The sequence below is a fragment of the Ranitomeya variabilis genome, chromosome 2, assembly GCF_051348905.1.
Source record: "Ranitomeya variabilis isolate aRanVar5 chromosome 2, aRanVar5.hap1, whole genome shotgun sequence".
NCBI classification, from domain to species: Eukaryota; Metazoa; Chordata; class Amphibia; order Anura; family Dendrobatidae; genus Ranitomeya; species Ranitomeya variabilis.
In genome coordinates, this window is record NC_135233.1 from 881,612,237 (window position 1) to 881,635,592 (window position 23,356).

Genomic DNA, 23,356 nt, shown 5'->3' on the forward strand with positions numbered 1-23,356 from the left:
ACGGTGTGTCTGACGTTGGTTGTGCACCACCACCGTCAGACACTTCATTGTACTTTGAGGGACCCTGTGCCAATGCCGTCGCCCAAGATTGGGCCCACCCACGTCCACCATCACCATCAGTACCAGCTGGCAACCACCGCCCATGGGCTCTTCCAGCAGACTTCCTCATTTTTTGGAAAATCTAACCAAAATAACAACCGTTATATGGTACTGTAAAACAAGGTAGAAGGTGTATATAAACTTGTGGAGAATTTAAATCTCCCTTTTTTTTTGGGGGGGGGGGGGGGGGGGGGGGGGGAGACTGAACCAAAACTCAGGCCCAATGTATATAACAACGCAATCTAAGTGGCAGAAAGTGGCTGGCTGACATACGACAAACTAACAGGACTGAAGTATATCCACTTTGTGAGAATTTGAATCTCACCTTTTTTGGGGGAAGACTGAACCAAAACTCAGGCAGCCCAGTATAAAACAACACAATGTAAGTGGCAGAAAGTGGCTGGAAGATATATGAAAAATTACAAGGACTGTAGTACAATTTCAATCTCCCTACAATGATCTCAGGACAAGTATGGCAGCAATAAAAAGGACTGCTGCACACAAAAGTGTGGACAAAAACAAGATAACTGTGCAGAAAGGAGCAACAGGATTTTTGCTTTTAAAAAAGCGGTTGGTTTGCACAGCAGCGTGCAAACAGCAATGCAGCTATCAGGGAGCCTTATAAGGCAGCCTAATAAGCTACAGAGCTGATGCACAAAAATATACCCTCCACTGTCCCTGCAAAAAAAAGGTAGTGTTGGACAGTAGAAATCGCTACAGCACAAGCAGTTTGGGGGTTAATCTTCCCTCCCTAACTATATCCCTTCTTCTGATGAAGATGCAGCAACCTCTCCCTATGCTAAGATCGGCAGAAGTAAGATGGCGGTCGGCGTGCACGCCCCTTTATAGCCCCTGTGACGCCGCAGAAAGCAAGCCAATCACTGTCATGCCCTTCTCTAAGGGTACCGTCACACAGTGCCATTTTCATCGCTACGACGGCACGATTCGTGACGTTGCAGCGTCGTATAAGTATCGCTCCAGCGTCGTATACTGCGGTCACACGTTGCAATACACGGCGCTGGAGCGATAATTTCATGACGTATTTGCAATGTAGAAGCCGTTGGTTACTGTGCGCACATCGTATACAACCTGTGTCACACAATGCAATCATGCCGCCACAGCAGGACACTAGACGACGAAAGAAAGTTTCAAACGATCTGCTACGACGTACGATTCTCAGCGGGGATCCGGATCGCAGTAGCGTGTCAGACACAGCGATATCGTAAATGCATCGCTGGAACGTCACGAATCGTGCCGTTGTAGCGATCAAAATTGCACTGTGTGACGGTACCCTTAGATGGTGGAGACCGAGACCTATGTCATCACGCTGCCCACACTCTGTGTCCTCCTTCATTGGCTGAAAAATGGCACTGAAAGCGTCATACGAAGCGCGACTTTTGTGCGCATATCGCCGACCTCAATGCCGATCCCACACTAGGATCGGGTTGGGTTTCATGAAACCCGACTTTGCCGAAAGTCGGCGATTTTTGAATTTGTCAGATCCGTTTCGCTCAACCCTACGTGTATGTTTGATTTTTTTTTTTTTGAATGGGGTGATTTGAGATATAGATATAGATATATATATATATTGCATGAAAAAGAGAAAGAATTGCAGCACTCACCCCATCTATTTCTTCAGTTCTTTATTTGAACACACATATCCATGATAGGATGTGGCACAGAGACGGCTTGGGCTTGTGAGGGGAGCAGGGATGTGCAGGGACGAGACGGACAACGGCCGTTTCGCGCGTTTGCGCTTCTACGGGTCCATGTATATATAGATATAATATATATATATATATATATATATATATATAGTAAGATTGTAGTAGCATCATGCGCAGTGAAGAGGCAGTGACCCACGAAGTTCAAACACAAAACTCTCTTTTAATGTGTTTCTTCACAGCATTAAAGTCCAATTCACACAAATGCATATAACTTCGGTGTATATTATCAGTATTCAGTTTACACCAGTTCATAGCAATACAAATCATATGGCTTTAGATTGCGGTCCCTAAACAGGCCAGACTTCACTTGTCAAGTTTCCCTGGGCGACCGCACGCCATATTACCATCTCCATACACACAGCCTCATATGTTGCAGACACTACACACGCCAGCCCTCCTCTGACTAGTTCTCGTGGGTGTCCTGCATCGCTGTATCACAGTCTCTTACAGTCTCTTTACTCACACAGCCGTACACAGCCCAGGATATCCTCCGGATAGCAGCCGGGCATCATATCCACCTGTTTGCAATCGTTACACATGCTAGTCCTCTTTCGGGCACAGGAGATCCACCTCCGGGCGCAGGACTTGTCCACATCCGAGACCAGTACCATGGATGACTTGCATCACTGTATACGCTGCGGGTGCCTGGCTATTCAGCTGCCCTGGGTGCTGGTGAGTCGCCCCGCCTGGGCCATGGGGTATTCTGTACCGGGTCCTGAGTACACAGGAGGATGTCACGGTGGCTACCCGGGCCGTGGCCCAGGGCGCCCATGTAAAAGGGAAAGGTCTTTGAAGGGAATGAAGTTTATGTTCGTGACGCCACCTGTGGTATTCGGTCAGTGGGGACTGATGCTGCTTTAAGGGGTCCTCTGGGGTGATGTTATGGCAGCTAGATGGTATAACTTCCCACAGGTGAAGTATATCCCTAGGGCTCCCGGTGTGTGGATGGAAGATGGTGAATGGCGCAGTAAAGAACGAGGACACAGGTTTGCAGTCTCTTTACCTTGTTTACTGTTGACTTCAGGCAGCCACAGTCCAGGACACCGGATCACAGGGCAGGCAGGGTCTGGCCGGCTTGGAGGCAAGTTAGCAGTCCCCTTATCCAGGTGGAAATCAAAGCCTTCCTCTAGCGCCGTGGTGGTGTAGTCCCTTACTGCCTATGGCTTCACATAAGGTCCTCACAGATGTTATCTCTTTCTCTGTCCTCCGGATAGGATAGGACATAACCCGTATGACTGGTGACTTGAGCCGGTTTATAAGGACTCTAGCACGCCCCAGCATCTAAGGATGTCACCTTGCCTCCTGGGTATTAGGTCGGACAGGTAACTTGGAGTTCAGCTGTCCTGCTGGTCTCTGATGTAAGTCATAGAGGTCCTTACAACCTCGGTGTTTCGGCTACCGGTCTCTGCGCCTCAGAAGGAAGCAGCCTGCTCAAGGCTGGTCTCCTCCTGATATCCTCTCCTGTGCTTTGCTCTCCTGCACGTTCACTGCAATCGATTCGGCTTTCTGAATGTCTCTTTCCGGGAACTGCTGCACTGTGGCTACACAGCTCCGTAAACCCTCTTCTGCCTCAGACTGATCCAGTCTGTCTCCTGCCAAGAACTGTTCTCCAGCTCTGACTGACTACTTTCCCTCCAAAACTACCTTATATATATGGGGAGTCACCTAGTAAATAGGATCAAAAGCTCCCCCTGGTGGCCTGGAGTGTGAATGTGTTGCATGTTTGTGGTACCTGGTTACAGTTATCCCTTCTTGCCTTCAAACGTAACATCACTCTCCCCGGGAGGAAAGCAATGATACTGTGACGACCAGGACCCTGGGGCGCCACACTTGCTCCGCTGGCCTGTGCCTCCATGCACTTAGCCAGTGCTCTGCAGGCCTCTGCTCTGCACATCCGCCCACACCAGGCTGACACTGACGTGCACCTCGCACACCTGACACACCCATACCCCTTGGACTTCATCCGTCTGCATGCACATTCTGGGGAGCACAAGCAGCGCCCCCTAACTGTAAGAGGCCACAGCCTCACAATAATATATTTTCATCTTTTTAAACTTTTGGCATGGTTCAATGTCTCCAAGGGAGACTAGAAGCTGCCACAACCCGATCAGCTCTGCTACATACGAGCGATGATCAGATCACCTGTATATAGCAGAATACCTCACTTGCTATGATCGCCGACCACCAGGCGGCGCTCATAGCAATCCGGCAGTGACAACCATAGAGGTCTCTAGTGGACCTCTGGTTGTCATGCCAATCCATCGGTGACCCGCGATCGCGTGACTGGGATCACCGATGGGTGGATTTCCGGCGCGATTGCTGGAAGTGCATGTTAAATGCCGCTGTCAGCGTTTGACAGCGGCATATAATGGGTCAATAGTCGCGGATGGATTGAGATTCCACCCACGGCTGTTCTGGGCACATGTCAGCTGTTCACCGACGGAGCCCACATCAAAGGGAGGGTGTCCGACATCGGTGTTAATTTACGCCCGATTTCGGAAAGCAGTTAATCTCCTGTTCAGGGGAGAAAGCAAAATACAGTATACAAAGCTTACAGCAGGGGATCGCTAATGATTCTTTCATTCAGGTAAAACATTGCTTAAAAACAGACAGCAAAATGTTTAACCTCACAAAAAGAATGATTTGCGATCACATGCTGTCTGAACACACTTTTGCTTTCCCCCCCATGCCCAGCAGATGTGGTATGATCAGACCATGTTCCTCTATGGTCAGACACAGCCATTACACAGTAGGGCACATTTATAAGATCTCAGCACAGGAACATTTTTCTTTAACACATCCAATTGTGGAACTTATTTTTATTCCAAGAGCTATTCATTAAAATGTACTATGTTTGTGGGAAACCCCTTTATCTATATCTTGCCCTAATGATCTACAGTCACTCTCTACTAACCTAAGCACTCACCTACATGTTATCCTGTGCTTATTCTATACCTGAGCATGTTACTCACAATAAGGCATTACCTTTAGGGTATGTGCACATGTATTTTTGAGGGCTGTGGATTTTTCCACAGCGGATTTCATAAATCCGCAGGTAAAAGGCACTGCGTTTTACCTGCGGATTTACCGTGGATTGTATGCGGTTTTTGTGCGGATTCCACCTGCAGATTCTTATAGAGGAGCAGGTGTAAACCGCAGCGGAATCCGCACAAAGAATTGACATGCTGCGGAATGTAACCCGCAGCGTTTCCGCGCATTTTTTTCCGCAGCATGTGCACTGCGGATTGCGTTTTCCATAGGTTAACATTGTACTGTAAATGCATGGAAAGCTGCTGCGGACCCGCAGCTGCAGATCCGCTGCGGATCCGCAGCAAAATCCGCAACGTGTGCACATAGCCTCACCGTATTTACACAGCAGCATCAGTACCTACACCACCATACGTTACATTACTAAAAACCGCATGACACAATAAAGCGCAATAGCTGCACAACACTATTCTTGTGATTCGATGCTGTCTTCTGGGACAGGGCAGTTCACACCCTTACTTTTCAATAGTAACACACACAGTTGATAATAGAATTTTTAGGAGTAAAGAAGTTTCAGGAGCTCGCTTGATTGCAATGTGACATCCTATAAAACAGCATCATGCTAAAATTCAGTGACTGACCAATTCTTTCAGGAATGTTAGCAAAAGGCAGACTGCATGGCTTGCTGCTGGATATCATATCTATAGCAATAGGGCTTCATGAAAAACCTGGATTTGATGGTTATGATAGGTGTCCAAATAGTATGTGCAATTTATGGACAAAAGTAAGACACACATGCTAGACAGAAAATGAGCAGCAGTGCATGAGTATTAGCAAATCTGCCCCAATGTCTAGAATGCTAGAACGGTCAGATGCTATCTGTAAGAATCTAACCTCTCCGCCTTAAGAATCAAAAGACAATTTGTGCGTAAATCTGCAAAATGTGCCCATGGTGCTATACTTCTATTTAGATGAATCCAGGAGGGGGCAGGAATAGGCGGAGCTGAATGGAGGCCCCCCATGACTGTGCTTGGGCATGGGCTCTTTTTAAATAAAATTGAGTGAATTTGATTGGCCGTTAGGAGGTGTGGGAGGGGTTGTGAGTGGGGGTGCTATATAATGATAAGTGCGGGAAAATGTGGCACACTGGCAGTTAGGAAGCCCTGGAGAGAGACCCACCCGCCCTCCCCCTTTTTTGGGGTTTGTTGTAGGTGGTTAGTTGTAGTTGGGGTTGACGGGGTAGATCTATTGAGAGCGAGGATTGTTAGTTGGCACGTGTAAGGGTTAATACTATTTTTGTCACAGTGGCTGGGGCGGGGGGTGGGGTTCTTGGAGTTTATGCGGATTCAGCGGTGAAGGAATTTGAAGGAAATTCCGGACAGTCAAACGGGTTTGGTGTTCTGGCATTTTTGGTTACAGGCTCTGGACGGGGTGTTTACCCTGGGAGCTGGTGGTGGTTAATTTCTCCCAAAACGGGAATTATGGTGCCCTCGAGCTGGTGGTACGGCTGGGGGTAAAATTGAGGTGTTTTATGTTTTTTGGTTTTGCCAAAATAATTTAAGCCAGAATTTTTCCCGGTGGGCTCCAAGAACCCTCCCCTCTAATTTGCATAAATTATGCTAATGTTGAAAAAAATGTTTTTGTTTGTTTGTTAATAAACTGGCCGCTGTGGCCATAATTATCCAAAAGAATTTGGTGCACGTTTTTATTTGTATTGTGATTGGTTTATCACAATTGGTGGGTGGGGTCGGATAATAAGGGGAGCCATATTGGCCATACACGGTCATGTGAAAATACATACATAACCCCACACCTAATGGGAAACAATGATGCATTACTTACTTATCCTCACTCTGAAGCTGGAGTTACATGCCGGGAATAAAGTCAACACAAAGTCTATAACATCCGATAATGCCATATACGCTCCAGTGATGATCTGTTAACACAAACAAAAACAAATGATACAGTAGTAATATAAAGGAATAAAATATATGTATATTTACATTAGGATGATAGGTGGGAGATGGTGCATGCCTGCGTGCATGTGTATGGGGGGGGGGTCACAGCGATGGGACAACCCGTTTTTCCACATAATCATGGTCTAGAATAGGCCATCGATCTAATTTCCTGGAAAATGCCTTTAAAAACGGCAAATATTACTATTACGTACAATATTTACTAAACCTAAAAAGAGTATAACCATCATTTTAATTTTTATTTAATCAATCCATAGTACACATGAAAATAAGCAATTTTGTAATATATCTTATCAGAGACATCTGCTTCTTTCTCCTCCTGAACTGATTGATCATTTTCAAAGTTCTCAATTCCTGGGTAAAACCTGTATTCAGTGAAGACATTGTTACATTACTGAGATGCTATGGTAGTTACTACTTGAAAATGAATAATCAGTCCAGGAGGCGAAAAGAGCAGATTTCTCTGATATATTACAAAGTTTCTTATTTTGTCTTAAATTATTGATTTTTGAAATAAAAAATTAAAACAATAGTTACACTTTAGAATCACCCCCCATAGATAGCTGTTGACTAAACTATGGTTTGGCCAATTGATTGGCTGATGGCTATCTCACCTGACTTTCTGATATACAGCGTCCCTGTACCCTCTGTGAGTGCTACTGCCGGACATCTCTGCCGGTGACTTGTCTCTAGAGAACCAAAGGATTGGCAGCTCAAAAATCGCACATGCCAGATTGTAAACTCCACCAACAATCATCTGTCAATGGCCACATACACTTAATAGACTGTCTGTTGATATTAGCAACAGTCTAATATGGATGGGGGCCCTTTCTTGTTTTGCAAATTGGTGGAGGTGCGGGTACGGAGATCCCGATAAGTTACTAAAAATCTGCTCTGTTACACTCTGTTCAGCAGGCAGATGCATCGACTCCTGCATAGCGTGGTGTACTGGCTCAATAAAAAGTCTACAAGACCTTGCGCAGACCAGGGTAATGGTTTATAGCTTTTTATTGAGCCTGTACACCAATCTTTGTGCGTGCAAATTTTTGGCCAATCAATAGGGAAGGGGGTCACAACAGAACATGTTTTCTGTGACACACAATATCAATGATTACCCATCATACATACCTGAATAGTAAGCTGTTTTGACAATAAGGCCCCAATTGTATTACACATAGAACCAAAAAACCCATATATGTTCCAGAACACTGATTCTTCATAGCTTGACTTTCGCTTACACCTCAAGTAGAAGTGTCTAAATGATATAGAAAAAAATATTTTAGAATTCCTACAATAAAGTATTTCCAGAGCCATCGTTGTGTCCATCGATTTGATGGGCAAAATGAACACAGACAGATTCTCATAATTCCAGCAAACCAGGATTATGTATGGTAATATAATTTCCAGTTAATTTGCAATAAAAGATCTGCAGAACAAGCCTATGACATAAATACTTAGAGTTCACAGACACCGGGTATTAGGCTTCTATAGAACATCTCCATTTGTAGAGCCCCGGAGGAACCCTACAACGCTGGAATTTAAATGCCATACAAGAGGATTCCTCATCTGTGGAGTGGATCTCACCCTGGAATTATCATCTCTTCCCAATTTTCTGCGTATGAGAACTAAAACTCAATATGCACAACTAGTGATATAAATCTAGTCAATTTGGTGGAAACCAATTCTCATGACCCAGTCCAGCGGCCAGATCAGTAATCACTGGAGGTTGGACGGGAGCATTTAGAACTGCCTCCTACCTACCAGAATCCGGGGCTGTTCTTTCAATTAGCGGGCAGGCCCAAATCATTGTTGCAGTGTGATGCCAAGCCGACTAATCCAAAGAGTTGAGGATGTTGGGAGGTAAGAGGCGGTTCTCCTTGTTCCTGTCCAGCGGCCAGAGATTACTGACCTGGCTGCTGGTCTGGGTCCTACAAATCAGATTGCACCAATTCTAATTTCTAGTAAAGAATAGCAGCTGGCAGAGATATTTATTTCAGAACCGGTAAAGCAGGAGACACCCAAGTAAACAGTTCAGAAGGGATAGCCTCCGAGTGATGGTGCCATATAAAAGCTTCACTACTCGGTATCATGTGCATCACATATTCATGTATTATGAAAGGAACAATCTGCCCCAAAAATAACACATTGAATTATGCCTCCTATCCCAACGCAGGGCCTGAGGGAGCTGTGTAGGATACAAGGAAGCGGAGAATGCCAAAGAACACATTTCTAGATGTATAGATTAATCTACAATATCATCTGCATTTACAAACTAGCACATTACACGTACATAACGTACATGTACACGCTGAGCCGCCGCAATACTCAAATCATTCATAGTTGGGTGAGCAACTGACTATCTGGCGATAATACGATCCTTTTGCCTTGATGAATCATGGTCTCAGTGTGCGCATACCATTGGGGTAAGGTCAGACAGTGCATTTGTAGAAAAAAAAATGTGTCGAATTGACTGCTTATAATATTTGCACACACGAACATGCACACTTTATTTATTCACCGCCTTGACTGTACTGTCTGGCCTCAGCCTTAGGCTGTGTTCCCACATCTATGATACAGACTGTGCTCAGACAGCAATAACCAGCCATAATTACCTGAGAGGCAGCCACCTCTACAGACGGATGTCAGGGCTGGCATCGCGAGCCAAGCACAGCCCTTGTATCACAGACGTCTGTTTTCTCCTGAAAAATCCTCTAAGCCAATTTATGAACTGATTAATTTGCACCATTTAAAAATATCATAGGCTTTTAGTCACTTTTCTTTTTTGTCTTATGGCATTTCTTGACATTATTGTGCCAAATTCTTAAAATTGTCACATATGGATCATGAATTTTCATGATCAAACCCCACCCACTATACAGAAGAGTAGCATAAAGTTCCCTGCCCCAGTATCATACATGCCAGCTCCAGCCTTCTGCTGTTGGCGCCGCTCCGGGCATCTTCTGCAGTGACCTGCCGGATGGCTCCAGTATTCACTGGGCGAGTCAGAGGTCCCTTCTCAGTGTAAGGCCTCATTCACACATACCAGAAAAACTGGTACTAGGTCAGCAGCGGTTTCCATCCCTGTGTCATCACTGTCTTTCACAGATTTATAAAGAAATATATTGGAAAGCTTCTCTTATCCTTTGCTATGTTAAACACGGATGCCATCTGTGTGCTGTATGTTTTCACAGACTCGTATTAGCCCTTATCTGTGCTGCCAAAAACACAGACATGTGCACAGCAGCTTAGGTTATAATGGGTACAGGTGGTATCTGTGGAAAAACCCCAGAAACGGTATGTACTGGAAACACGGACGTCTGAAGGAGGCTGAAAGGGGTATTCCCATCTCCAAGATCCTATCCCAATATGTAGTAGGTGAAATAATAATAAATATTAGAAAGTACCTCCAATTAGAAATGTAGTATAGTTTTTCTGATTTTCTACGTCTCTTTCCTCATATGCAAGCATTCCAGGACCTTAGGTATCCATGGTTATGAGCACTAGCAACTAGCTATCACTTTATCAGTGGACGTAACCATGGATACCTAAGGTCCTGCAATGCCCTGCACATGAGGAAAGAGACATAGCGAATCAGAAAAACTACACTACATTTGTAATTGGAAGTCAGATGCTACGGTCACAGGATGCCGCAGTGTGACTGGAGTGGTGCCAGGAATAGCTGAAGATATCTGCTGGTAAGTATAATGCCAGGGGCAGGAAACACGGATTAGTGACCCCATTCCAGAGCTGAAGTTAATAAAAAAGGGCTGGGGTGCTGCTTTAAGATGAGATTAGTCGCTGTGACACCAAGTATTGTAATATACACACACAGCACAAACCTGGCTACACAGAAATGTTTGCTCAAGTATGTGGGGCAAGAGTGACTTCAGTCAACGCTGTACAGGGAATGTAACCCCTTCCCTGCCACTATCCGGACAGAGCATGTGAGCGTTTCCTGCAAGAGAAGCAGCCAAACTAAACAAGGAATGAACAGGTGACATTACAGGGAGAATGAGGTGAACCAGAACAAGCAGGAAAGCAGCCAGAGCCCGAAAGACACACAGATCTTGTCCTCAGCGAAGCAGGCGATCAGGTAGTCCAGGTTCCAAAGTCCGGGATCGCGACCCTCCTGCACGGTGATGTTCCCCACCCTGTCCATGTCCTCCTCCTCCTCCTCCGCAGTCAGACCTTGTTGGGGGACAACGTAGATGCCGGAGCGCAGCGCATCCTCCTCTGCCTCATGCTGGTCTGTGGCTGCTTCCAGGCTCCACAGGTGAGGCACTAGGTTCTGCTCCACCTGTGCATCCTGGCCACACCTCTGCCCTTCCCTGTCATAAACACGATTTACCTGCGCTCAAGGCTGCAGCTTACAATTTATGGATCCTGCCATTGATAGCTCTGCTCATACTGGGGGTTATGACTACCCCAATAAAGGCCAGCCAAATGCATCTCACCAGGACTGATGCGCTGCATATCATGTGACAATCACATAAGAAGGTCCATATACCAACGCATCGGGAGATTCGCCACATATCCTAAAGAAATGTGTGATCGGAACCTAAAGCTGGCCATACACAGGAGATGGCGGCCATACACAGGAGATGGCGGCCATACACAGGAGATGGCGGCCATACACAGGAGATGGCGGCCATACACAGGAGATGGCGGCCATACACAGGAGATGGCGGCCATACACAGCAGATGGCGGCCATACACAGGAGATGGCGGCCATACACAGGAGATGGCGGCCATACACAGCAGATGGCGGCCATACACAGCAGATGGCGGCCATACACAGGAGATGGCGGCCATACACAGGAGATGGCGGCCATACACAGGAGATGGCGGCCATACACAGGAGATGGCGGCCATACACAGCAGATGGCGGCCATACACAGGAGATGGCGGCCATACACAGGAGATGGCGGCCATACACAGCAGATGGCGGCCATACACAGCAGATGGCGGCCATACACAGCAGATGGCGGCCATACACAGCAGATGGCGGCCATACACAGCAGATGGCGGCCATACACAGCAGATGGCGGCCATACACAGGAGATGGCGGCCATACACAGGAGATGGCGGCCATACACAGGAGATGGCGGCCATACACAGGAGATGGCGGCCATACACAGGAGATGGCGGCCATACACAGGAGATGGCGGCCATACACAGGAGATGGCGGCCATACACAGGAGATGGCGGCCATACACAGGAGATGGCGGCCATACACAGCAGATGGCGGCCATACACAGGAGATGGCGGCCATACACAGGAGATGGCGGCCATACACAGGAGATGGCGGCCATACACAGGAGATGGCGGCCATACACAGGAGATGGCGGCCATACACAGCAGATGGCGGCCATACACAGGAGATGGCGGCCATACACAGGAGATGGCGGCCATACACAGGAGATGGCGGCCATACACAGGAGATGGCGGCCATACCCAGGAGATGGCTGCCCTCCAGATCAGTAACTGCACAGGCCTATGGTTTATTCTGCAGGCCAGCCATATACGATACGATACACTTTATCAATCCCAGGGGAAATTACAGTATGATTATTTATGACATATCCACGTTTATTATGTTTTTTAAAAATCTTTTTTGCAGCTGCTAATAAACCAATTATTCAAATTTAGGTCAGACGGACCAAGATCAAAATGCAGTGCATGGACTGGCCGGTGGCTCTGCTGGCCCGAGGGTAACAGCTGCATGGAACTGCATGACGCTATCACGCTCGGGTCGGGAGAGCCGCCAGCCAGTCCGAGCACTGCTTTCCAATCTCCGTCCCATTTATAAGGCCGGCTGATTGCGTCCTTCAGCAAAGGTCCACACTGGATCTATGGCTCTGACAGATGCTTATTGGCTGAAGATCGCAGCATGCGACAGCACAACATAATGTAAATGTGTGTGGTCAGGTTGCAAACCACAAATTGGTGTGATGGTGACACATAAAAAATACAAATGGTACTTAAGGTACCGTCACACTCAGCGACGCTGCGGCTATATAGACAACGATCCGACCTAAACTAGATCGCTGGAGCGTCGCTGTTTAGGTCGCTGTAGAGACGTCAAACACAGCAGCTCCAGAACGATGCAGGAGCGATCCAGTGACGTAACGGCGACTCACTTCTCATTCTCGCTGGTTGTTAGCTCCATGTCAAGCAGCCGGAGTGTACCGACTGGCTAGAAGGAGACGCTGCGACACCCCCTATGCTCATTGCTGGCGTCGTTGCTTTTGATGTCAAACATGACGATACACGCCAACCTGGCGACGAAATAAAAGGCCCCGTCACACTTAGCGACGCTGCAGCGATAAAGACAACGATGCTGATCGCTGCAGCGTCGCTGTTTAGTCGCTGTGTGGTCGCTGGGGAGCTGTCACACAGACAGTTCTCCAGCGACCAACGATGCCGAGGTCCCCGGGTAACCAGGGTAAACATCGGGTTACTAAGCGCAGGGCCACGCTTAGTAACCCAATGTTTACCCTGGTTACCAGTGTAAAATGTAAAAAAACAAACACTACATACTCACCTTCGCGTCCCCCGGTGTCCGCTTCCTGCACTGACTGAGCGCCGGCCCTAACAGCAGAGCGGTGACGTCACCACTGTGCTCTGCTTTCACTTTACGGCCGGCAGTCAGTCAGTGGCGGGAAGCAGACGGCAAGCGACCTGACGGACACCGGAATGTGAGTATGTACTGTTTGGTTTTTTTTTACATTTACGATGGTAACCAGGGTAAACATCGGGTTACTAAGCGCGGCCCTGTGCTTAGTAACCCGATGTTTACCCTGGTTACCAGTGAAGACATCGCTGAATCCGTGTCACACACACCGATTCAGCGATGTCAGCGGGACCTCAACGATCAAAAAAAGGTCCAGGCCATTCCGACACGACCAGCGATCTCACAGCAGGGGCCTGGTCGCTGCTACGTGTCAAACATAGCGAGATCGCTACTGAGGTCGCTGTTGCGTCACAAAACTTGTGACTCAGCAGCGATCTCGCTAGCGACCTCGCTTAGTGTGACGGGGGCTAAAGTTCTGGAATTCTAGCACCGACCAGCGATGGCACAGCGGGATCCAGATCGCTGCTGCGTGTCAAACACAACGAGATCGCTATCCAGGACGCTGCAACGTCACGGATCGTTGTCGTTCTCGTTGCAAAGTTGCTGAGTGTGACGGTACCTTAAGAGAGCGGTAACCATTCAGTCACTGCTTTGTAGACGATGAGTCAGCTCTCCATGACGGATCCTATAACCTGGAAATTCCGGCATGATTTTTGCTAGAAAAAGGGGAATTAAGGAGTGTTCTGTGAACTTTGGGCTATAAAAATGATCAATGTGGTCCTGCCCATTCAGTTTATAAATAAAAGGGCAGCTCCAGATTGGTGCACAGTCAGAATTGCGATGTGCGGGTGGAAGGAGGTGCTGGCCCCCCGCAACATGTAGAGAGGAAATTCATCACAGACTCGCACTTCACACATGCCATTACTTTATTACCACGTGAAGGCAAAACAGACATGCGTTTAGACTGTTATAGCTGCAGGAATAGAATAGACATATTACGTTTCGACACAGTCCCGGGTCTTTATCAGTCGCTGGTAGAGAGGTTGTAGTGCAGCGCCCCAGAGTCCTGGTCGTTGCAGTACTGTGGCTCCGCCACTATGGGGAGCCATGGTGCGTCCGATGGCACTGAAGGAGTTCATCTGATCAGGTATCACAGACACCAATACATTTCACAGCTGGGCCTCCGGGGGGAGCTAAGGGTTCTATTCATTAGGCCACTCCCCACCATAGTGGGTAAACTGGGGGTCAGGCAGGAAGTTAGATCAGAAAGCTGACTGGATTGGACGAAGCAACACCTAGTGGCAGAGGGTGTTGTGGAGGAAGAGACAGTAGGGTCTCTGTCAGGGGTGGGATCCTGACAGAGGCTTGGCATTGGAAAGAACGTAACGGGTCCGCGCCAGCTCCGGGAAGCGGCGGGGCCCAAGAAAGGACTAGAAGCGAGATAGATTGTGCTGAGTGAGAAACGAGATCAAGCAATAGGAGAATTCCAGTAGGGGTCGTGCTGTAAGACCGAAGCAACACCCTACTGAGGCGCACTACCGGTGGCCGGAACGCCGAGGGAGTATTATAACATTCAGCTTCAAGCAATACTCTAAACAGCGGCAGGACAGTCAGTTTAAGGCGGGCTGTCTAACACATATCACCTATGAAGTCTTGGGAGGCAATTGCGGGAGAGGGGCGTCTCTAGGGTCCCGGAAGAACTCCAGGCCTACCCGACAAACGGGTGCCGTTCTAACTGTAACATCAGGAAGGGACGGACGATTAGAAGAACATCATTTAATCGAGTTGTGAGGGAACTTAAGAAACAGACACAACAGTTGTGGGGTACTTTCCGTAAGCACAGCAGGGAAGGACTACAACACATAGCGCTAAGAAGGAAGGCACCGATTTCCACCTGTGAAGAGAACTCTGGAGGTGCCATTGGACCGGCCGGACTTGCGCAGCCTGGTGAACCGTATTCTGGACTGAGGACTCAGAGATCTCCAGTAAAGAGGTAAAGAGACTGCAACCTGGTGTCCTCGTTATTTACCGCGACCTGCACCCCCACAACTGCACCGTTACAACACCACTTACTGCACCGGACGTCCCCCACCGACAGACAGGGCCACGGACCGGGTCTAGCCACCGTGACAACTCCTGGACTGAGACCCAGAGGCCCGGCTCCGGGTACCCCTCGGCCCTGCGGCGGTGTGGGGGCGCTCCAGTAGCGGGTAGTCCACTGCAGACTACACATTGGTGGGGGAGCGCCTGCTACAACCTCTCCACCAGCAATTGTGGGACAAAGACCTGGGATTTGGTCGAAACATAGTATGTCGCTTCTATTCCTCAGCTATAAAAGTCCGAATGCATGTCTGTTTTGCCTTCACATGGTAATAAAGTAATTGCATCTGTGAGAGTGTGCGGTGAAGTGTAATAGTACACATGGAAAAAAGTTTTGTTATATATCTTATGAGAGAAATCTGCTACTTTCTCCACCAGGACTGATAATATTCACACTTAAAATTCTCAATTCACAAAATCTGTATTCAGTGAAGACTTTCCCATTACTGAGATAGAGATGGCCACTGCTGCTTATGAGATTCTATGCAGAGGGGAGGAGCTAGAGGCAGAGCTCCTCCCTTTTCCTTCTCCCCTCTGCATAGAATCTTATCAGCAGCAACAGCCATCTCCTATCTCAGTAATGTAACAGTCTGTCTTTACTGAATACAGGTTTTACTTGTGAATTGAGAAATTTGAGTGATTTCTCTGATAAATTTCAAATTTCTCTGATAAAATATATAACATATGTCATACGTGTAAAAAGTAAAATGAAACCAATATCAAAACCGTTTGTTGGGAGAAGACATGTCATCCTCATATTGAAGATTGAAGCATGGCTTCATTATAACTTGGAAAGGGAACAAGAACTAGCGCTCTTAACATCTGACCCGTTACACTGTGACCCCCTGCTGTGAACAGTTAATTAATAGCGATGAGTGAATAGCATTATTGCTCGGGTTTTCCTGAGCATGCTCGGGTGGTCTCCGAGTATTTTGGCATGCTCGGAGATTTAGTTTTCGTCGCCTCAGCTGCATGATTTACGGCTGCTGGACAGCCTGAATATGTGGGAATTCCCTAACAAACAGGCATCCTCACATGTATTCAGCCTGTGCAGCAGCCGTAATTCATGCAGCTGAGGCGACGAAAACTAAATCTCCGAGCATGCCAAAATACTCGGAGACCACCCGAGCATGCTCAGGAAAACCCGAGCAACGAGTACACTCGCTCATCACTAGTAATTAATGTGGGTTGTCTGCTGGAGAGAAGACACACAGTCCGGACAACTCAGTGTGTACAAGACCCTGGGAGGCAACACATTTTTCACCTGAGGAGATAACTCTTCCTATGTTCAAAAGAACTACAAGCAGACTCTTTGCAGTCAGATTCCAGTTATGAATGTTGTTTTTATGTGACCGGCGTAGGTCCTATAGTTATTGGAGACATATTTTCAGCGTTATGACGAAGTGGCGAATGTAACGCATTTACTTACATCACTGTACGGCCTGCTGATCAGCCAAGAATTAAAATCAGCCAGGTGGACAAAGTTGGATATGCCATGTCTCCTATCTATAGAAAGCAAAAGTCATGATGGAAAATAGGGCATTAACTTCCCCCCGGGAACCTGCAGGGGGCAGATATCCTGAAGAATGTGGATCCCATAATTTTTTGGGACTTAACCACATCTCATTAATTAACCCCAAATGAGCTCACCAAGGGAAGGTATGTGGGAGTGACTTCAATATAAATAATCACCAGGTGGGACTTTCGGCCACTGTCCCCGAATCCCATAAGGCACCGCGGCAGTGTCACTTGCGCAAGTGACATACACGTCTCCGCTATTCCCACGCAGGTGCAGTAACAGCCACAACTGCGCACTCTACCCGCGCATGCGCGGTAACGACGCGGCTGTTACCCGCACTCCCGATACGATAGCATCGGGCCTATTTCTAGTATCTAATAAAAGCAAGAAGCTGAAATGTAATATGCTGCCATTGTGGAGAATATTCCTCAGATGGCTCCACTGCACATATAAGCAGGACAAGACTCACTAAGTCCCTCCCCCAAGGAGCAGAGCTCTTAATATCTCTTTATACACATCTCTGTTATCTCCCTCGCTATCTATGTGTAGTAATGCAGTGACAGAGATGACATTGAGTATAAAGAAGCATTAAGTGTGCTGCTCTCCTGGGAAGAAACGGTGCTCAGCGGATTCACCAGCCTGTCACTTTAGGGCCACTCCATGGGAGCTGCAGTTGCCTCACCTCCCCACGCCATTCTGCTGGCTACACCTATACTGCTGGCCAAACCTTCATTAGGCAACCAGCTAGCTCACCCGATTCTCCCATACATAAGGGCTGGAGAAAGCCGCTGCCAGAATCATCTTTTCTTTGAAAAAATTAAAATTTCCTTGTGCCCCATCCTTCTAAAATCAGACATTAGTGGTACAAATATACAGATCTGTGCCTGGTAAGCAATGAATGGGAGGCAGTGCCAGGCAGTTGTCCTCTTGCCATGTGGTCTAGATATGACTATATTCCACTGTGTCAGCACAGAAAAGCTCTTAGTACACGTTGGCAGAGATATACACTCACCGGCCACTTTATTAGGTACACCATGCTAGTAACGGGTTGGACCCCCTTTTGCCTTCAGAACTGCCTCAATTCTTCGTGGCATAGATTCAACAAGGTGCTGGAAGCATTCCTCAGAGATTTTGGTCCATATTGACATGATGGCATCACACAGTTGCCGCAGATTTGTCGGCTGCACATCCCAAAGATGCTCCATACAAGGCAGGATGGATCCATGCTTTCATGTTGTTTACGCCAAATTCTGACCCTACCATCCGAATGTCGCAGCAGAAATCGAGACTCATCAGACCAAGCAACGTTTTTCCAATCTTCTACTGTCCAATTTCGATGAGCTTGTACAAATTGTAGCCTCAGTTTCCTGTTCTTAGCTGAAAGGAGTGGTACCCGGTGTGGTCTTCTGCTGCTGTAGCCCATCTGCCTCAAAGTTCGACGCACTGTGCGTTCAGAGATGCTCTTAGGCCTACCTTGGTTGTAACGGGTGGCGATTTGAGTCACTGTTGCCTTTCTATCAGCTCGAACCAGTCTGCCCATTCTCCTCTGACCTCTGGCATCAACAAGGCATTTCCGCCCACAGAACTGCCGCTCACTGGATTTTTTTTCTTTTTCGGACCATTCTCTGTAAACCCTAGAGATGGTTGTGCGTGAAAATCCCAGTAGATCAGCAGTTTCTGAAATACTCAGACCAGCCCTTCTGGCACCAACAACCATGCCACGTTCAAAGGCACTCAAATCACCTTTCTTCCCCATACTGATGCTCGGTTTGAACTGCAGGAGATTGTCTTGACCATGTCTACATGCCTAAAAGCACTGAGTTGCCGCCATGTGATTGGCTGATTAGAAATTAAGTGTTAACAAGAAGTTGGACAGGTGTACCTAATAAAGTGGCCAGTGAGTGTACAGCTGTATATAGACACTGCATTGCAAATATTGAGCCTCATGTTCTGTGTGAATGTTTCATACTGTTCTGCCGAGGATAAACATTTCACTGTGAATTTAACCGAAGCAACAAGGAGATTCTTCAGGGTCCTGTCTCAGGGGATGGATCAGCTGCAGAAATTTCACAGCAGCAATATTTGCCCTAAAACCTATGACTATCACAGCTGTTTCAGCTACACAAATACTGATCTACTGCAGACCGCATCGCAAAAGCTGGAATCCATGCAGGAATTGTAATAACTCAGCAATTTTGCTCCATTTCTGTTGCAGGTTTTCTCCGCGGCTTGTGTGTGAGATTACATAAAATCACTACAAAGCCCAGCAGATTGCCCATAACCTAATGTTCAGATTGTTTCCTAAATCTCACTGAACTGAAGAACGTCAGCGATTTTTCTACCCAGGAGCCTATAGGTGATGTACACATTTGAGAATGTCGAGGTTTAATGCAGAGCCTAGAGTGTTGGGTGCTTATTCAGGGATCCCCCATGTAGGCTCAGTGGGGTGAAACAAGTCTAAAATATGACATGTAGACAGTCCGACCTTCTGTCAGGCAGTTTCCACCTTTTACGATGGACACTATCGCAGTCTACCAAATGGAGCAAGATGTCATCTTTTCTACTCTTCTAACTGAAATTCTATGTCAGGACAATTTCCGAACACGGATTTTGGCCAGTGTCTGTACGGCTAAAGCCTCTTTCACACTTCAGTTGTTTGGCGTCAGTCTAAATCCGCCATTTTCCTCAAAAAACGGATCCGTTTTTTTTTCGACGGATCCGTTTTTTTCCCCATAGACTTGCATTAGCGACGGATTGTGACGGATGGTCGTCCGTTCCATCCGTCATGCGACGGATCCGTCAAAATTTGGCGGACGTCATCTAGACATTGACGGTCATTGCAACGTTTTTTGTCTGCGTTGAAATGGCGGATCGCGACGGATCCGTCGCGTCCGTCATTTCATAGAATGGCCACCTATGGGCGACGGATCCGTCGCGACCGTCATTTCGGCGGATCCGTCGCCCAATCCGTTTTTTCAATTTTTTTCAATTGCGCATGCTCCAAAAAGTATATACAACCCCCGAGTAACGGATCCGTAAAAAAAACCGGATCCGTTACATCCGTTTTTTCAACTATTGTGACGGATCCGTCATTATGTCGGAAGTGACTGACGCCAAAAAACTGAAGTGTGAAAGAAGCCTAAGTTCAGACTAAGACCCAGAGTTGGCTTATTCCTATTAATACGACCTCCACCCTAAATCACCCTACTATAGCCAGTGAGGCTCATCGGGTGCAGATTGGGCCTGTCATGGGACTGATCCGTCTCCTTCAGTCCTGTTGTTCTGTTCTTATACTACTGCAATCTATATATTTTTCCACGCCTGTCTTCTGAGGTGATGACAGCACAGAGGAAGAAGGATGCGAGTCTCAACAAACTGCATGAAAATGGTAAAGTTCATTGCCTGCATTCACCATATGGAGCTAACGTAAGCCTGCAAGCGTCAGGTTACAGTCTGGATTCCGCTTATTACAGCGCTCATTCCGATAGGATCCATGTTGCTGTTGTTACTAAACTTCTGTGCACGGCACTACATTATTAAAATGACAATGTAAAGACCTTGTAAAGGGATTGTATCATCACAAAATGGCCGACTTTTAAAATCAGGTTAACTATATTTTAATAACTTTGGCATTTTTTTTTCATATTCCAATCTGTAGTTAACAAAAAAATCTTACATTTTTTGCACTGGCTAACAATCCATTTTATACATCATGTTTTTTTCAGGAAGAGTTTTCAGTAGCTATATTATCATCACAGACAGGATAAAATAACCAGCAACCCCACTATACACAACTAATAACATTTACCAATCACAATAGGTGATGTCACAGCTCTCCTCCTCCTTCCTTCCTTCACAACGACGTTTGTGGACACGATAAATGGCTATGTAACCTGAGAGCAGCATGATGTAGAGACCCGGATTCTAGCAATGTATCACTTACTGGGTCGCTTGGCGTAGTTTTGATGAAACCAATGTTTTCTATGCTGCCGATCTCTCAGTCCTCTGAATGCTGAGCTCCGTATAACCCACCCACATCACTGATTGGCAGCTGTCTAGTACACTGGTGAGGAGGGGTTACAAAGAGCAGGACTACGTGGCACAGGGCAACTAGTCCTCTAGTGATAATCCCCTGCTGATAAAACACTGATTTATTGACACTGTATCAAGCAGGAATCAGTGTCTTTGCCCCTACATCATTCTGTTCTCAGATTACGTGGTAAAAAAAAACCCTGACAGAATCTCTGCAATACAAAAAAAGTGTTTGAGTCAGTGTATTGCTGCCAAGGTACATGGTGGACGTACAATGTGAAGTTTAAATGGCCAGAAACCTAATTTTAGAGAATTTTAAGAGGACTTCATGAAAGGGCAAGAAATACGCGTTTATGATAGACACAGTGGTCAATGTGAAACTTGCAAAATTTCTACAGATTTTCTTTTTAATACAGATAGTTAAAAAAAATTAACATTAAAAACTTGATTTACACAGCAAGACATTTTCTGATGACACATTCTCTTTAAGATCAATGTACACGTAGCAGTATCTAGAATAGAAAAGACCCAGAATAGAATAGAAAAGCGCCAACAGTCTAATCCTGTTCTTGGCACTGAACACAGCAGAGGATTTTCTTTTGTACCGTTTGTGATTTTCTTGCATGAGAATCAAAATGCTGCTGGTTGAGGTCTGAATGAAAATCCTGTTTTCACTTGTTCTTTGTGTGCTGCTGTGATATTGGAAAGCTTCCATACGAGCTCTCTGCTTCTGTATGCTGCTTTTTGCCAACTGGCCTGTACCATCTGTTTAACAAGCTCCTCCGTATTGCATGGTCAGGTTAGTACGGCTTTGGCATGTTTATCTTAGACTATTACTAATGATGAGGGAGCGTGCTCAGATATAGCGTTATCTGCACATACTCAAGTGTTATCCAAGTATCGAGTGTGCTCGAATAATATGTCAGAGTCCCCGCGGCTGCATCATTCGCCGCTGTTAGACAGCCACACACCTGGTGATTCCCTAACATACAGGCAATCCCTGCTGTCCGGATAACGCTATATCTGAGCACGCTCACTCATCACTAGCTATTACCCTCAGAAATAATGTTCACATTTTAGGCGTCCAATCTATTTACTCCTTTTTGCTCAATTTTAAACAGCAGGAACAGTTTCTCTAGAATTGGGTTTCTGGCCCTTTAAATTCACAGCATACCTCTGCTATGTACAAAAGATAGGATCAGGGGATCAGAGTCTCTTGGGATAGACATGCAAATTGCCTCTTCCTAGAGAAAGAGGACAGAAGAGAATTTGCATATTTAATTTCCCAGAGGAGCATTGCATGGCCTATAAGTCTCCTTACTCCGACATGTCACTTTCCACAAGGAGAACCTTTACCCCTTAGGGTATGTGTCCACGTTCAGGATTGCATCAGGATTTGGTCAGGATTTTCCATCAGTATTTGTAAGCCAAAACCAGGAGTGGGTGATAAATGCAGAAGTGGAGCATATGTTTCTATTATACTTTTCCTCCAATTGTTCCACTCCATGTTTTGGCTTACAAATACTGATGGAAAATCCTGACCAAATCCTGATGCAATCCTGATCGTGGACACATAGCCTTAGGGTATGTCTCCACTGTAAGGATGGGCGGCGGTATCGCCGCAGCGGCGAAGCCGCTCGGCGCTAAGCCCCGCCCCCTTTCTGGGACGCGATCATGCCGGATGTGTTAACTCTTCACATCCGGGATGATCGCTCTCTCCCATAGCGCCCTGTGATATGCCTTGCGGGGACGCTGCGTCCCCGCAAGGTGTACGGACATGCTGCGATCTGAAAAGACGCGCAGCATGTCCGTAGTCGCAGGGCCGCCGCGTGCGGGTTTCCACACATAGTGGAGACGGGATTTGATAAAATCCCCTCCACTATGCTGGAACATCTGGACGCTGCTTGTTTGACGCTGCAGCTCCTGATTGCGTCAGGATTTGGTCAGGATTTTCCATCAGTATTTGTAAGCCAAAACCAGGAGTGGAACAATTAGAGGAAAAGTATAATAGAAACACATGCACCAATTCTGCATTTATCTCCCACTCCTGGTTTTGGCTTACAAATCCTGACGTAAAATCCTGACCAAATCCTGATGCAATCCTGAACGTGGACACATACCCTAAGGGTATGTGTCCACGTTCAGGATTGCGTCAGGATTTGGTCAGGATTTTCCATCAGTATTTGTAAGCCAAAACCAGGAGTGGAACAATTAGAGGAAAAGTATAACAGAAACACATGCACCACTTCTGCATTTATCACCCACTCCTGGTTTTGGCTTACAAATACTGATGAAAAATCCTGACCAAATCCTGATGCAATCCTGAACGTGGACACATACC

General features: G+C 46.7%; 1 protein-coding gene across 3 annotated transcripts in view; it reads right to left on the reverse strand.

The window, feature by feature from the left end:
• Positions 1–11,140, reverse strand: part of TMEM44 (transmembrane protein 44) — a 54,289-nt gene extending 43,149 nt beyond the window's left edge. For 2 of the 3 annotated variants that reach the window (XM_077290358.1, XM_077290357.1), the window contains exons 1-3: positions 10,795–11,133; positions 7,919–8,045; positions 6,657–6,750 (exon numbers count right to left, since the gene is read on the reverse strand). In XM_077290358.1, the coding sequence (XP_077146473.1) occupies positions 6,657–6,750; positions 7,919–8,045; positions 10,795–10,949 (376 nt within the window). In that variant the 5' untranslated portion in view covers positions 10,950–11,133. Of the gene's footprint in view, positions 1–6,656; positions 6,751–7,918; positions 8,046–10,629 lie in introns of all 3 variants that reach the window. The other variant, XM_077290359.1, reaches the window with a different exon arrangement.
• Between the last annotated feature and the right edge of the window lie 12,216 nt (positions 11,141–23,356).